Source organism: Nilaparvata lugens, chromosome 8 (genome assembly GCF_014356525.2).
Source record: "Nilaparvata lugens isolate BPH chromosome 8, ASM1435652v1, whole genome shotgun sequence".
NCBI classification, from domain to species: Eukaryota; Metazoa; Arthropoda; class Insecta; order Hemiptera; family Delphacidae; genus Nilaparvata; species Nilaparvata lugens.
Window position 1 is genome coordinate 43,082,105 of NC_052511.1, and position 15,994 is coordinate 43,098,098.

Genomic DNA, 15,994 nt, shown 5'->3' on the forward strand with positions numbered 1-15,994 from the left:
ATTAGAAAATGCCATAGAACATAGGAAATTAAAGGAAATTTAATATGTTTTCAACACTTTTGAAAATAGAAATATAGGCCTCAGAAATTTTAAGAGCAATAGAGTTGAATACCTTATGAAAATCATCTATATATTTTCTATGCTATTCTATCTCCAAATAGAACAGTTTTGACTTTAGAACAAAGAGAGAAGATTATAGAGAATATTTTACTCAAAACTTTTTCAATTTGGAGGTAGAATAGCATAGAACATATAATATAGAGGATTTTGATAAGTATTCAACATTATTGCACTTACTATTTCAGAATCCTATACTTCCATTTTCAAATACATGAAACATCTTGAAAGCTACACTAGCTTTAATCAATTATAATACAACTGACAAATTAATCATGTTCACAAGTATTAATGGTCTTTATTTGATGCTTACATCACCTTGTAAGCATCTCATTGCTGCGAGTTTATAGAACGTACATCAATAATTGGAATGATTATAAGGGGTTCCCTTTTGTGGTTGCCTAGTTGTTATTGAGCTCCTTCAATGAAGGTACTGTACCATTATAGTATCCTTTGCATTCCTCTTGTTGCATAGATAATTTTGAGCCATCAGTTTGACAGAAAAGTTACTCATTTGAAAGATTGTAACTTCAACTGTAGGTACAATAATATACATAAGTTACTTTCGCTTCACCTTAAAATACGTGAAATAAGTTTGATCAAAGGCTGATTGCCTACATAAGTTTGTAGCCCCTCCTGAACTAACATGAGAGATCTTACTGACATTTCTTTTTTCCCCAATGGAAAAATTGGATACATTAAAATAAATGTATAAATAATAAAAAATCTAATGAAATTGGATGGAATCCATAAATTAATATTATAATTATTTTCAAGTTGAATACACATAGAACAATTTTATAAATTTTTTCTTTCATATTGCAGAGAATTTGTATGGGAAATTTTTCTCGTAATTAGTGTAATTTGTGTATTATCGTGAGAATTGAATGAAATCTGGTATATGTAAAGACGTCTTCAGCGGTTTAAACTCAACTTCACATTTTTCTAAATATCTGGATCTAAAATACGGATACAATGGGATGACTTGTGTGTCAATTCCATGAATTATATACAATGAAATTCCTGACAACATTGATAATTCATAGTAATAGGCTACTTACCCAAATTTCCAGATTCAGACATTGTGATATTTAGTACAGTATCTCTCCACTACAAGAATACAATGATGAGAGCCGTGCGACTACTGCAACAAATTCATCCAAATACATAAACTAAAAATAAAATAATCAGAAGGAACGTTATCTGTGGAAGGTCTAAGGGCAATAATTGTAGTAATTAAGATTTTAAGCATTACGTAACATTGATAACAAATCTAACTACGTACGACTTTTGGATAACTGACGAGACAGACACGTCAACAATTTATTATAAAAGTTGTTTTTGGACAACATTTTCGTATTTGAAAATGGTAAATAATGGTGCATGCAAAATTATATATAGAATTATTGCAAATATTAGTGATACTCAGTAGTATTAATCTGACTGGTTTGAATGATTTTATTGATATTTTTAAACAAACACAAGTAAACAAGTAGTAGTTTTACAAATCTGAAAGAATAATCATAACTCATACTAGCCTTTAAGAGTAAACAACAATGATTTCAGAGTTGCATTACGTCAGAGTAACAATTTTCTAATAAATTGTTTTTAGTCAAATAATTCACATACAAGAGTAAGACGAGTAGAGTAAAAAAAACAATATATTGATTAGTTAAAAGGCCGTAGTTGAGTGGATTAGAAGATGACTTTATAATTCAGAGTCCCGGTTTCGAATCCCGGCCAGGGCAAGTTTTTTCTCTCGGGCCACTCCCGTGTTTCGGATGGACACGTTAAACCGTCGGTCTAGGCTGCCCAAAAACAGTCGTTAGGCCATGTCAGTGGCCCTCCCTGAAAATTGATCAGGTGTGACCTGAAAACTCTGCACCAGACGCCAGCCAGGTCACTCGATATTATTATTATTATTGATAGTGAGACAAGTAACATTTTTTTAAAGCATCTGAAAGAAAGGCCAGTGAAGAATATGCCTGATACAGTATCTGTTGAAAAAAAACATTATACAATCTAGCGTGCCAGTTATGAAAAAAATTAATGATTTCACTTCTGTTATATCCCATTTTGATCTAACGTTTTTTGGCAATCTTTTGATTTGCAAAAAATAAACCGAATATTTCGCTTATCAATCCTATAAACTCAAATAAAAAAATTGGGCAAAGTCAAGGTTAATGTACCGTACTGTTAACACAACGGTTTTTATTCCAATATTACTAGAGCTTGGAATTTTATCGTTTTTGAATATTTATATTGAGGATATTAATTTGTAGAATCTCATATATAATTGACTGTTCCTTAACTTTGTTGAGTAGGCTACTAGTTGAAGATTAAATTTTATTTCAATTATAAAGTTTTCAATTTTTTGAATTAAATATCAGAAACAGGACGAGTGAATTATCTCATTGACTTATGTAACCTTTTTCGTTATATAACAAAAAACATAGGATATGCAGTACCTATGTTACGACAGTTTGATGCAAAAAATGAAGAGGATGAATAAATAGAATAATTTAGAGACGTTTATGACTAATGAGAGTTTAATAGGCTAATTGTGATCATGGAATCATTTTTTGGTGGACCCAAACCATCAGATGTTAATTTTTTTCTGGAGATGATCAATAATCAAGTTCACTTGATCATGAGTTTGTAGAGGATTTTATTAAATGTTACTTATCATAGCACCCATAACATATGAGCAATTCATCTTGAGGTCTTGAAGCCCACATGATTTTGGAACAGGTTGTTATAATAGGAAGTATTATAAGGCCGGAGGGGGGGGGGTGATATACCATCAGTAAATATGGGGTTTGGGGCCCTCCTCTTGGAAATTAAAAAATATGAATTTTTACACTTTAAAATATTTTACGCAAATTGGGAACTAAAAATAAAAATAGCATTAACTTATAGGTTAGTAACATTTTTAGCCGAAGGGATCACCCTCCAAGGGCACCATCTGTGAGTGAGTATGGCGGGTAGCTTACCATAGGCTAATTTAATTACCCAATTGAAGGCTCACACGACTCCAACGCTCATCTAATCGCTGATATTTATAAGGGTGTGATCGCCCTTAGATCATGATGAGATCAGATCATGCATGAGCCGAAAACAATAATATTTAAAAATGCCATTGATACACGTTGTGACTCGCAAGTAGCTGCTCACACTAAACGCCACCAGAAAGTGAGAGAATTCAGTGTGAGTGTTCCTATTGCTCTTTCCAGATTGTGTTTCTCATCTAAACGCTTGGTCATAGATAACCAAGCTTGCAATTTCACATGTACGCATTTTAACATGAAAGCTCACTTCTGCTTAAATTGGAGGGAGTTAGCGTGAGTGTGGTGCAAAATATAAAATATCTAGGCATATCTATATCCAATAACCTAGACTGGCAGCGACACATTGAATATTTATCAACAAGACTAACAGCCATATTTGCTACATGATGCGTCGACTCCAACCACTACTCAAAAAAGGAGTTCTTATAAAAGTTTACTATGGCTACTTTCAAAGTATCATAAACTATGGTATTGTTTTCTGGGGTAACAGTCCGCATATGGAGAGATTACTGCTACTTCAAAAGAGAATTATAAGAACTATCTTCAAGAAACCCTACTTGGAGCACTGTATACCCTTGTTTGTGGAGGCGGGTATCCTTACACTGCCGGCTCTTTTCATCCTGGAGGCATGTTTAATGGTGAGAAGAAAACCAAACATTTTTTCCAAGAAACCAGCTTCATCACCACCACAACACTAGACGATACTCATGTGTTGGCAGTCCAATCTAGACTGGCTCAACATGGACCTAAATATCTCTGTTCTAAGGTCTATAACTGCTTACCCAACGAATTGAAAACATTGGAAAATACTCCTTAGTCTTAAAGATAAATTAAAAGCTACCTTACCAAGAGACCCTATTATGGTCTTCGAGAATATCATGAAGAAAGGACCTCACTCCATCGACGACATGAAGCAAGATGATGGATACAAATATATTGACGACCACGGCGCTGATGTGCTTCCAGTGGAAGAATCTCAAGTACCGTATCAAGTAAGTATCAATGTGATCACACCCTTAGTTGCAGCTCTAACTGCTGGATCAAGCATTTCTCCTATACCCAATACCTATATTTTATTGTATAGTTTATGATGTTGATATTTATGTGTGCTGCTTAGTGTATAATTGTTTGAAAACAGCCATTGGAAGCCAATGTATAGGCAGACATTAAGCATGGCGTTAAGCATGGAGTACCACAGGGCTCGGTTTTTGGCCCTCTGTTGTTCATATTACTCATGAACGACTTCTCAAGCGGTCAGGGGGCAGTGCTTTTTGCGGACGACACCACCTTGATTGCCAGAGGTGTCACTGTGGAACAGGCAAAGGAGGAGTCCGCCAGACTCTTAGAAGTAGCTAAGTTGTGGTTTCTTGCCAACAAGCTCAAACTAAATGAGGATAAAACAAACATCTTGGTTTGCTCATTGAAAAGACTGCCAGTCGTATCGGATCCAGTAAACTATTAGGATTCTGGTTGGATGAGCGATTGAGCTGGAATCATCATGTGAATCAAGTATGCAGGAAATTGTCCAGAGTGCTGTACCTCCTTCGTAAGCTGAGATGTGTGGTGGATCAGAGAAGTCTTGTCATGGCCTATCATTCGCTGTTTCACAGCCATATCATCTATGGATTGCTCCTGTGGGGTCACGCAACAGCTGTCCACGATGTGCTGCTACTGCAAAAGAAGGCTCTGAGAATAGTGACATTTTCCAGATTTAGGGATCACTGCAGGACACTATTTAGGGATCTTGGGATACTCACGGTATACAGTCAATATGTGTTGTGCTCGCTTATGTATATCAAGAAGAACCTGGTGCAGTTTCAAAAAGGTGTGATATACACAGCCACAATACACGACATTCTACTAGACTGGAGGTGCCCCGGAGCCGACTGGCGGGGAACTACAATAGCTTTCCTTCGCAGGCAATAAGATTTTTTAACAGCCTTCCTAGACCAATTCAGGAAACACGGAACTCTTGGTTCTATACCACATTGAAAAATAAACTCCTGGAAAAGCCACTCAACTCACTGCAGGATTTCTACAGTGAACCTCTTTTTGGGAGTCAAGCACTCTTACAGCGTGAATGACCATGTAGGTTATTTTTATTGAGAATTCCGACACTGCCTATCTGGAAACCCCAGTCATTGGCAACGACCTCAAGTATTCAAGTAAGTAAGTATTATATTTGCGACCATTCCGATAGGTATAAATCTGAGATGTTTGAGCAGTTGAAATCGAAGTAAGGAGCTGGAGACTCTCCAGACAAGCGAGAAGCCGTTGAGCCTATAACTTATATGAACGGTTTCAAAATTTCAAGTATGATCACACTGAATGCGTAGGCCTGTGCAAGTGCTAGCGTGTTCATGCATGACCAAGGGCGCAGATGAGAAACAAAATCTAAAAAGAACTAGGCTATATAGGAACACTCAGACTTAAGCACTTGCTGGTTGCGTTCAGTGTAAGAAGCTACATAGACAAGTCACAACTTGTTCAGTTTCGTTCCAGATTTTGTTGTTCGGCTCATGCATTTATCTGACGTGCACTTGCACATATAGCCTACCTGCATCCAACGTGATCATAGGCCTACTCTAATGCACGTTGAAAGAAAATAGTGTAGAGTGCTGGAATTACTGTATTTTATAAGTGAGAAGCAAATAACACACGATTTCTCACTGCGAGTTAAAGTTAAGGCTTTTTGCCAGAATAACTGTTATCAAATTTTTAGAATTACACCCTCACTGGGTAGGCCTACCCGTGTACTGGATTTAGTTTTTTGGAGCTTAAGTTTAGTTTTTTGGAGCTTAAGTTTAGTTTTATGGAGCTAAGTTTTTGAAGCTTATTCAAATCATGCTTTACGTTTTTTAATCCTGGCAAAAAAAGATTAATATGACTTTAAGAAGCTCATTGGGGGGTCATTTATCGAACATTTCAATTGGAGAGCAAAGGCAATTTTTAAATCTAAACACAAAATTGACTGCTGGTAAACTGTAACTGGTTTCCATAAGACATGTGAGAAAGAATGAGGGCTAATTTCAACGAAATGAGATAGATTAATGGAATAAGGTTAATTGGTATAAATAGTTAATTACTGAGAAATAGAAAAACATAAACTTACCAAAAAACAAATTTACAAAAGCTCAAATCAAAAGTCAAACCAACACAAGTTTCCTTTTCACAAACAACCTGTTGTTCAACTTTGATGGTTCTTCCTCTGTAGAAACATTACAGTAAAAAAAGTTATACATTACGTAACAAGCTCAAACGAACAAAGAATCTTTATAACAACAAGAACATGAGTGCCGGTACCGGTTTCAACCTTGTAAATCTTTACGTTATCATGTTGATTATTGACCATGATCAATCAAGATCAAAAGTTTTTCTTCTCCAAAGTTGTATTGTTTGTTGACAAAAAGAATTGATAGTCGACAGTCACAGTAATCGTATATCGATAATCAACATTTTACCATACTATCGACTTTTATGAATTTCTTGAGTCAGCTGATGCAATGGGTTTACTATTTTTGGTTATGTATTTGGATTCTGCATTCTTCTTTACAAAAAAATAGTGTTGTATCTTCTTGAATGTTTAATTATTTTTAAATAACTGACTCTATGATTTTTATAAAGTATTGGTTTATTACAGCTATGATTTAATGCTATCCGTTGGACAGAGATTTCTATTTTGTTCTGTTTAAAATAGTAAAGTATAAGGCCATTATCAGCAGTATGGACAAAAAAGGCAAGTTAATTTATTTAAACTCATGAGATAAGGTTTATAAATTTCTATAGAAAAATATTTTGAGAAAAACCAGTTCAAATTTCTCTCCTAGTCAGTATTTTTTTAAATATTAAACCAAGTTTAAATTTTGAGGTTATGTTGTGATACACATCAAAGCTTTCTTAATCATTTAAGAAAGCTTTACTTAATCCTACAATACAATGCTAAGCTACAAACACATCTCATCATATTCATTGCGAGAGAATCAGATCGATTGCCTTGAACAGATTGCCTTTTTGAACAGTTTTGAAACGGAGCTACAGTGCAGTAGACTGAGACTGCAGGTTGAACTACTAGTTATTTAGTTAAGCACAGTTGAACTACAGTCCTATTTGAACCACAAAAAACTGTTTAGCTGTAGTTTTGGAAGCATCTCCAGTTATTGTTTTTGAATGTTCTACTTTCTAATTTATTGAGGAATTTTGTCTATATTACGATTTGTTGGTAACAAAACATGTTGCAAACAATACCAGAACTCTGTACACCTTGCTCAAAATATAAACCAAACTCATTTATTTTAATTTCAAATATCACTAACCTTTGTCCCCTTTCAAATTTCAGATATTAAAGAATATTTCTGTGGGATCATGAAGAAGGAGAAAGATGTCTCTGCTGGAATCGCAACAATTCGAACTCTGCTAAAATATCTTGAGCATGACACGTGTAAGATATATCGTTGTCTCTATTAAGTAAAACAATTACACATTTAGAAATATTATCTGAAGGAATAGTACTCAATTTCGGGAGTAAATTTTGAAAATTCAGTTCATTACAAGCATGTATGTTCTTATCTAATCTTGTTTTTCCATTTTAAGTCCTACGATCTATCCTGGAATGATAGTACATTTTATTTGTAAAGCACTTCAACTCAATAGACTCAATGACAAATTCTTTCCACTTCATATACTAGAACTCATTTCAAATCAAAAACATTTGAACCTATTCAAACTTGATTAGTACGTTATTATATATAACTCTGATGAAATTAAGACAATTTGTTAAAAGTAAATATTCAAATACACTTACTTGTCTGGTCAAGACAAATTCCCCTCCATAGGAAGAGATTTATCAGCCTCAGGAAGCTCCATGTGGTATTCAATTATTTATTTCAGAACAAAGTGTCTTTACTTCAAAAGAGTTATTATAAAGTGTTTCGTCATGGTAAACATAATCAAATGATAGACATTGTAATTTGAGATGTTTTCTGTTGTAAAGCATTGTTTGTACAGCTAAATGCAAACGTCAATTATTGGAGAACAAATCATGGGTTTACATCTTACATATAATTGAACCTGTTTTCCTTATATTTTTTAAATAAAAACAAAATTTTCTATTATTTATTATTGATTGACTTACTTTTCTGTGGTTGCATGTAGCTGAAACCGTTCAGGAATTAGATGCAAATCTGAAGAAAGCTGTTGATGTTATGAGGAACACAGACATGCCAGTTACAGCCGTAGCTTCTGGCAGTGAATTGTTTCTCAGGTTTATAACTTTGGCTGCTCTAGATGTTAAGGTGAGTGTTGTGTTATCTGAGTTATCTCTCTTTTGTAAAAAAATTAATTTTCTTCCAAACAAGTCACCAGTGTGTTTATTGATACAATTTATTGTTTGGAATTTATATACCCTGTGTAAAATCTGAACCTACTTTTGATATATTTAACAATATTGTGCAATAGTGTCCACATAATTTACAAAAGTTTTAAGTAAAAAGTAAACAAAATCTATCAAACGATCGTTTAAGGAAAACATTCATCAGCAATCATAGATTATCCATGTTATTCATTTTACAAACTCAAACTGCACTGGCTAGATTTGAATTTCATAACGTTAAAATAGTTTGAAGAAAAATAATTTCATTAAATTGAAGAAAATGATTGTTTACTCTCTATATAAATATTACAATATGAATATTATTGCAATACTCTTGGTTAATCAAGCATTTCAAAGTGAGTAAAAACAAGTAGATGCATGTAAAAATAAACTTGTAATATTATTGACAGTATTTAAAAAATATATCATTCAATTAATTAATCTCCAATTCAATCTCTATTTCATTTATAATATTTTTTTGGCAAATAATTTATCTATTACAGTAGCATGTAGCTCAATACTATACAATATGTTTACGAAACAGTATTTTCGATTCAGAATGTAACCTTTAATTTGCTAACCAATATCAAACTTAGGTTGTTTCACATCAACGGAAAATTTATTAATTTTGAATGTGTTTGCAGACTTTTGCTGAATGTAAGAAAATTATGCTTCATCGAGGCGAATTTTTCCTAAAGAAGCTCATGGAAGCGAGAGGAAAAGTTGGAAAACTGGCATCGACTTTCATATTTGATGGCGCTGTAAGTAAGGTTGCATTACCGTACAACAGATTTCAAACTTTTTTCATCGGTTGTAATATTTTTGTTTCAAAACATTTCAATCAATCAATCTTTTATTGTCAAGGAACATAAAAATGTTACAAACAACGTCATTGAAACAATGATTGTAGAAAATGTTGAGAAAGCTCCCACTGTTTTCCAATGTGATCACATCTGCATTACAAGGTTTTGCTATGTACGCCAATAGAAATAGGATTAATATAATGTTCAAATCAAATAATTAATTATAAATGAAATACACTTACGATAATTATGCATAAGTCGAGAGTTGTTCTTTGTGCAATGGAAGAAGCTGTCAAACAGAATAATGTTGTCACTCAAATCATATAGAAAACATAGGTACTAGAGAATTCATAGGTTTTTCTCTATTTTAATTCTATGCGCTCAAATGTAACTCAATCAAGTAGGATTTTCAGTGGGGTTAAACCTGTTTAAATTTCGCTTTCCTCCAACATAATAAATATGCATAATTATCATAAGTGTATTTCGATGAAGCCTTATTGCCTCATTCATTGTTGTTTGAATTAATTTGTTGTAGTTAAGTAATAATTTCTAATAAACATGGAAAATATATTTCAATTTTACTTTGAAAGATTTATTCCAATTTTGAATTAATGAGTGTTAATACCTTCAACTATTATCCACCTTCCAATTTCCTGCTTATTAAATGTTATTTTATAAAATCATTGTGTTTTATTTTAAACTTTTTATTACTGTACAATTTTTTTCGTAGAAAATATTGCTGCATTCCAAGTCGAGAGTTGTTCTTTGTGCAATGGAAGAAGCGGTCAAACAGAATAAGAGGTTCGAGGTGTATGTTACGAAATCTGCCCCAGATAGTAGTGGGTAAGTGCTTCATCATAATTAAATGATACTATAAGAAATTATTTGCGGTTTCTAAGCTATACTCTTAGCAACGAATAATTCAACATGGAAAAAGTTAATTATTGTGGTGGAATGAAGCTTCCTAGAAAGAAACTACTTGGGTTCATGTCAATCATAACTTGGATTATTTTTTAGCATGTCCATCAGTTTGATTCATCCACTTGTTGAAATGAGGCTTTCGTGAACGAAACTATTAGAATGTTGATCATAACTCAGGTCATTTTTTAACATGTCAATCAGTTTGATTTATCCACTTTTTTGATGTGCATGCTTTATAGTGAATAAAGAAAACCCAGAAGCTCTGCTATACTGTAGCTGCTATTGTGATATATATTAATCGGAGACACTTCTTTGGTTTTAAAGCTTTTTAACTATACATTTTATTGTGACTGCATCAATTTAAATTAAAAATGCATAATTATTTTTGATAGGATTCTATAGAGAAACTATTAATTTTGTTTATAGGGAGCAAATGGCTAGGGACTTGGAAAAGATCAATGTTCCATGTACGGTTATATTGGACTCTGCCATTGGATATGTCATGGAACAAGTTGATATGGTGATGGTGGGAGCAGAAGGTGTAGTGGAAAGTGGAGGTATTATCAATAAGGTGAGTTTAGCAACAATTATATTTCATAACTTCTTTCAGATTTTCAATGCGTTGATAGATGTAGTCTTAATAGACAAATGTACAATTGTACAAAGGTACAATTTACCTTTGTAATTTTACAATGTACCTTTGTACAGTTGTACAAAGGTACAATTTGTAAAATATTGGTAAAATGGGTACAGTTTCTTCTTTGGTCAACAGCTGTTGGGCTGGTTGGCAGCAACTCTCCATGCCTCTCTGTCATCCGCCATCCTTTTGAAGTCACTGTAGTTGGCACATCTCAGATCCTTCTTCAGGTTGTTCTATGAACTCCAGTCTTAGCCTTCCTCACGCATTACTTCTCTCAGTCATTTCCTTCATTATAGAAAGAAAGAAACTTTATTTCGCCAAAATACAAAATACAGAATCACTAGAAAATATATTCAATAATTGAAATACACATACATAATCATAGAAATGAAAAATACATTGTACGAAATAAAACACTGCAAATGACCTTGATAAGAAGTTCACGTCCGCATTACAGGAGCATCATTGAACAGAAAAAGGTTCTTTAAAGTAAGCATAAGTATTAAAAAAATGAAAACCAAAAATAATAAAAATAACCAGAAAAAATGAAGAGAAAACAAAGTTTTACAATCTAAAATCCGGTTTAGCACTAACAGAAACACAAAAATTTATCCTCAATAACAAAAACTAATCACTGATATAAGTGAGGTACGGTTTGACAGGTCAAAAATCCAGTGGTTTTCATAGTATGACATTTATGTAAATATATGCATGTGTAATCGACATCCAAACAACATACACGGAATCCAGCATATTTGCTGGACTCTGAATAATTCTGGATTCTGGCTTTGAATAATAGATTCAATTACATCATAACGTTATTTATGTAGAATATTTTGATAAATTATTAGCGTATATGGCTTATATTTGATTTAGATAATATTTTGAAAATCTTATTAAACATAATATTCATGGAACTTAGTTATTTCAATTAAATGTAGGCTATGAACTAATCAGAAATATTCGTTTAAATTTTATTCTTTTTGTTAGTCCCACACTCCCTCATGTCGAAGATTACGACCAACGAGTTGTGCTCTTCTCCTTTTTATTCTTTCACTCCGACTCTTTGAAACGCCTCTTCATTTGTTACCTTCTCACTCCAACTGATCCTCAACATTCTTCTGTAGCACCATATCTCAAAAGCAGGAATCCTCTCTTGTTTCACACCCATTGTCAAAGCTTCACTTCCATAGGTTGCAATTCTTTCATACATACGTTTTGAACAACGGTTTTCTCACCTCTAGACTTAATGAGCCATATGAATAAACCCAAAGCATATGCTCATGAGCATGAACATGGAGCATAAGGTTTTGCTCATGAGGTAGAAGCATAAGCATTAGCTTATTTTTATATGAATAAGCTTTACCTTATACTCTTACCTTAGGCTCCTGAACTCTGGAGCAAATGCTCACGTATTTTAAAGATTTTTCATCAGCTGATTCGCCTTACTTTGTTTTTATAGTGAAAGGTTAGAATGTGCTATTCACGTAAGCGCTAAATATGCAAGTAGGAGACACCGCTTATGCTTTCGTCGTCTGCTCTGTTTTCTATTTATGAATTGAGTTTTAGGTTAGTTGAGTTTAGAATTTTGAAATAATAGCGTGAAAAAATGTTATCTCTATAATAATCTTCAGCATAATCTTATAATATCAATAGCCTTCTTATAATCGTCTACACTCTCATCCTCTTAAATGCCTATTTCCTATTTTGTAATGGCTATCTTTATATCTGATAGCTATCTTTTGTAGGAATAATGGTGATATATATCATGGTTGAATCTAAAAGAGTTTTATAGTTATCAACTATTGGTTGTGATCGTATCTGGTATAGTTTCCTCTTCCTCATACGAATTAGTTGAGCCATTTTACTATGAGCAAAAGGTGAAAAGCTTCTCTAGACTAGACTCGCTATTTTTAAAGCATTTGCTTCAAAAGTTGAGCTAGTTTATTCATACAATTTTGAGTATAAGCTTTTACTTTTGAGCGAATGCTCAAACTATTTTTTTGATGAGCATGAGCAAAAGATTTTGCTCACAGCATGAGCAAAAGATTTTGCTCACGTTTATTCATAGAAAATGAAGCATTTGCTCCATATTTTAGAAGTATAAGCAAATGCTCAACTTTATTCATATGGCCCATTGTTCTTGCATTCAATACCCTCTTTTTATTATTTAAAGCATTCTTCGTTTGATAAATCCTGCTAGCTATGTCTTTACTTCTTCTATAACTTCATTCCTCATCCTAATTTCTGTACTATTCTCTCTGTTTCTGTACAGACTAGTATTTTTGTTTTAAGTGCGTTTATTCTCATGCTGTATTCTTTTTCCATAATTTCATTTGTTAAGCACAATATTCTTTCTAGATCCTCCTCACTTTCTGCCATAATTGCTATATCATCTGCAAATGTCAAGGTACAATACACTGATAAAATATTTTTGAAATGAAGATGATTTAAGAATGAATTCTTTGATGCTGACTTTCCCCTTGGAAACTGTCTGAGCTCTTTTAATCTAAATTATTTTTTATGGAATTTTATTTATGAGCTGTATTGGTCTATACTAATCTATAAAATAGCTTCATTTTGTTTTGTTTCCTATTCATTATTATTATATTGTTTTTGTTGAACAGGTTGGTAGCTTTACAATGGCGGTATGTGCAAGAGAAATGAAGAAGCCATTCTATGTTCTGACCGAGAGCTTCAAATTCGCCAGACTCTATCCTCTGAATCAGAGAGACCTGCCAAATGAATTCAAGGTAATTTTAAAAATACTAGTTTGTAAATTTCATGTACAATAAATGAAACACGGTTAATCAAAATACATCTCTGATTAAACAAATGTTTAATAGCCAACAATGCTTATCGAGTAACTTTAATAAAATGGTAATATTCATTGGAGAGATTTATTTATTTAGCATGTGGCTTCCAAGACATCTATCAGTATCCATTTCCATTCTCAGGATCATGAAAATTATTCATGATCAATTGGAGAGATGAAACTCCATATATATGATATATTTCTTGTACTACATTATTGTATCACTTAACTATTCAGACAGTGTAATTAATATTATTTTGTTCTTTGTTCTTTTGTACACATCTTAATGTAAATAAAAATTATTATTATTATTATTATTATTATATGAAGGAGCTGTAAAAGTATGTTAGGTAGAAAATACATAACTATCAAGTTGTTATATTTTGAATGAATTTTTGATAAATAATACGAAAAAATATGGAAATTCAATAAATCATCGGAAGGTAAAGTATTGATAATATGCACTCCACTTCTTCATCATGTTTCTAGAGTGAATTTTTATTTTTTTCGAAGCCGTCTTACGATGAATAGCCTAGTGAATTATATTCTCAGGATTACAAATGTGTTATAATTCTCTATAATATGGCACAACGGTCTATTCATGAATGCATTGGATTGAATTACTAAAAAATTATGAATAATGTATTGATACACCAATTATAAATTATGAATAATGTTTGAATAGTTTTTGAATATTTTTTGAATAGTAGCGCTCGTCGAATTTCCATATAGCTGCTGTTTACCCGGTTGTCAATATTTGCAGTAGCAGAAGTCTTCGGGGTGAATTACAACATTTAATTTGGATTTTCGTTTAATAATAATTATGAATGATGTATTGATACGCCAACTATATGCTTTACTAGATCTCTAACCAAACTCTTACAAGTGATATTTATATTTGAAAACCTAATCTTGCAATCGATCATCAATGTTTGTTATAATGAGAAGAATGTCAATTTCTTCTCAATTTCCTCATCTTACCGTAGGTTGTAGAATATTGAGCAATTTCCACTGAACAACGAAATTTTTAATGAACGATATTCATTCACATGTTTTTCATAATCATTGTAATAACTTTTCATGGGCTATCACTGTAATATCACATTTAACTGAGTTCTGTCTTTCTTCTCACAGTATCCAGCCAGTATGTTGAAGAAGGACGTCAGTAAGGAGCATCCTCTAGTGGACTACACTCCACCAGCTTATATCACACATCTTTTCACTGATCTTGGAATTCTGACTCCTTCGGCTGTTAGTGATGAACTCATAAGATTATATCTGTGATTTTGTATTAAAGTTTTTATTCTAAATAAGTCTATTTTATTTTTAGGCATTAGAAGCCTATTGTGCACTAAGTTACGTGAGTCAACTTGTCTGAATTTTTAGCTATTTATTGCAACGGTCTACTGGTACCGTTGCAAGGGGGAAAAGTTACTCAATAATGTCAAAGTGATGTTCTTCTCTTCCGCATGTTATTCAATTGTTTACTATGTTTTCAATTATTCTTTCATATGAACCGATACGTTATAGGCCTACATTCAATCGATAAAAATATTATTTTCAGCTCTTTTTCACTGAAATCAAATCTTATTAATTACGGTACTGATTATATTATGTATAGACCTAAAGCAATAATTCATTATGGAACAATAAAAATATTCAAGTTAATCTTTCTAATTTAAAAAGTATGATGTCCAGTTTCACCAAGCTCGGTCAAGACATTTGGTTTTGGACATTGTCAAATCGGGTACGATTATGAGTATGCTTTATATTTTGCAATGAATACACAGGAACATGATTTCTATGAGTTACTATCGACAATTTTTGTACAGTATCGGTATCGTACCCGGCTTCAGAACTTTAGATGTGTCTAAAACCGGGCATCAGTCATGTAAATCATTTTACTGAATACTATACAAAGACAGGAAAGAATTGAAATTTGTAAAGATTTAGGGCCAAGAAAATAGGCTACAGGAAATAAAGTCCTAATAAACGTGATTTATTTTATTCTTATAAACTGTAACTTATTTCACAATAATTCAGTTCGTGACATGATTTTATTCATATGTTCCCGCGAAGCTTGTTCAGCCTTCTTGATATGAATTCAATAAAATGTTTGGTTTTGTCCAATAAATTTTGAACAAAATAATTTGGTGTACAAAATAACATATTCAGAATGAGATTGCTATTCATAAAATTTGAAATGATTTATTCTTCATATTTGAAAAAAATTGGTCTCAAAATAAGAGAAATCTGCCATTC

At 32.7% G+C, this 15,994-nt stretch overlaps 2 protein-coding genes across 2 annotated transcripts in view; one reads left to right on the top strand and one right to left on the bottom strand.

Moving 5' to 3' along the window:
• LOC111051171 (bifunctional purine biosynthesis protein ATIC) overlaps positions 1-6,430 on the bottom strand; it is a 33,579-nt gene extending 27,149 nt beyond the window's left edge. Inside the window, 2 exon segments of the mRNA XM_039434815.1 lie at positions 1,179-1,262; positions 6,300-6,430. Coding sequence (XP_039290749.1) covers positions 1,179-1,200 — 22 coding nt within the window. The 5' untranslated portion in view covers positions 1,201-1,262; positions 6,300-6,430.
• Positions 6,431-6,667: 237 nt separating this feature from the next.
• Positions 6,668-15,042, top strand: LOC111051172 (translation initiation factor eIF-2B subunit alpha). Its single transcript, XM_022337606.2, has 8 exons — positions 6,668-6,921; positions 7,522-7,623; positions 8,337-8,476; positions 9,198-9,314; positions 10,087-10,199; positions 10,704-10,848; positions 13,545-13,670; positions 14,867-15,042. The coding sequence occupies exons 1-8, from the start codon at positions 6,909-6,911 to the stop codon at positions 15,014-15,016; spliced, it is 906 nt and encodes a 301-aa protein (XP_022193298.1). The 5' UTR covers positions 6,668-6,908; the 3' UTR covers positions 15,017-15,042.
• The last annotated feature ends 952 nt before the right edge of the window (positions 15,043-15,994 follow it).

Coding starts and splice junctions, on each gene's coding strand:
- LOC111051172 (XM_022337606.2), top strand. Junction 9,315..10,086: donor CTTTCATATTTGATGGCGCT/GTAAGTAAGGTT, acceptor TTTTTTTCGTAG/AAAATATTGCTGCATTCCAA. Junction 10,849..13,544: donor GTGGAGGTATTATCAATAAG/GTGAGTTTAGCA, acceptor TTTGTTGAACAG/GTTGGTAGCTTTACAATGGC.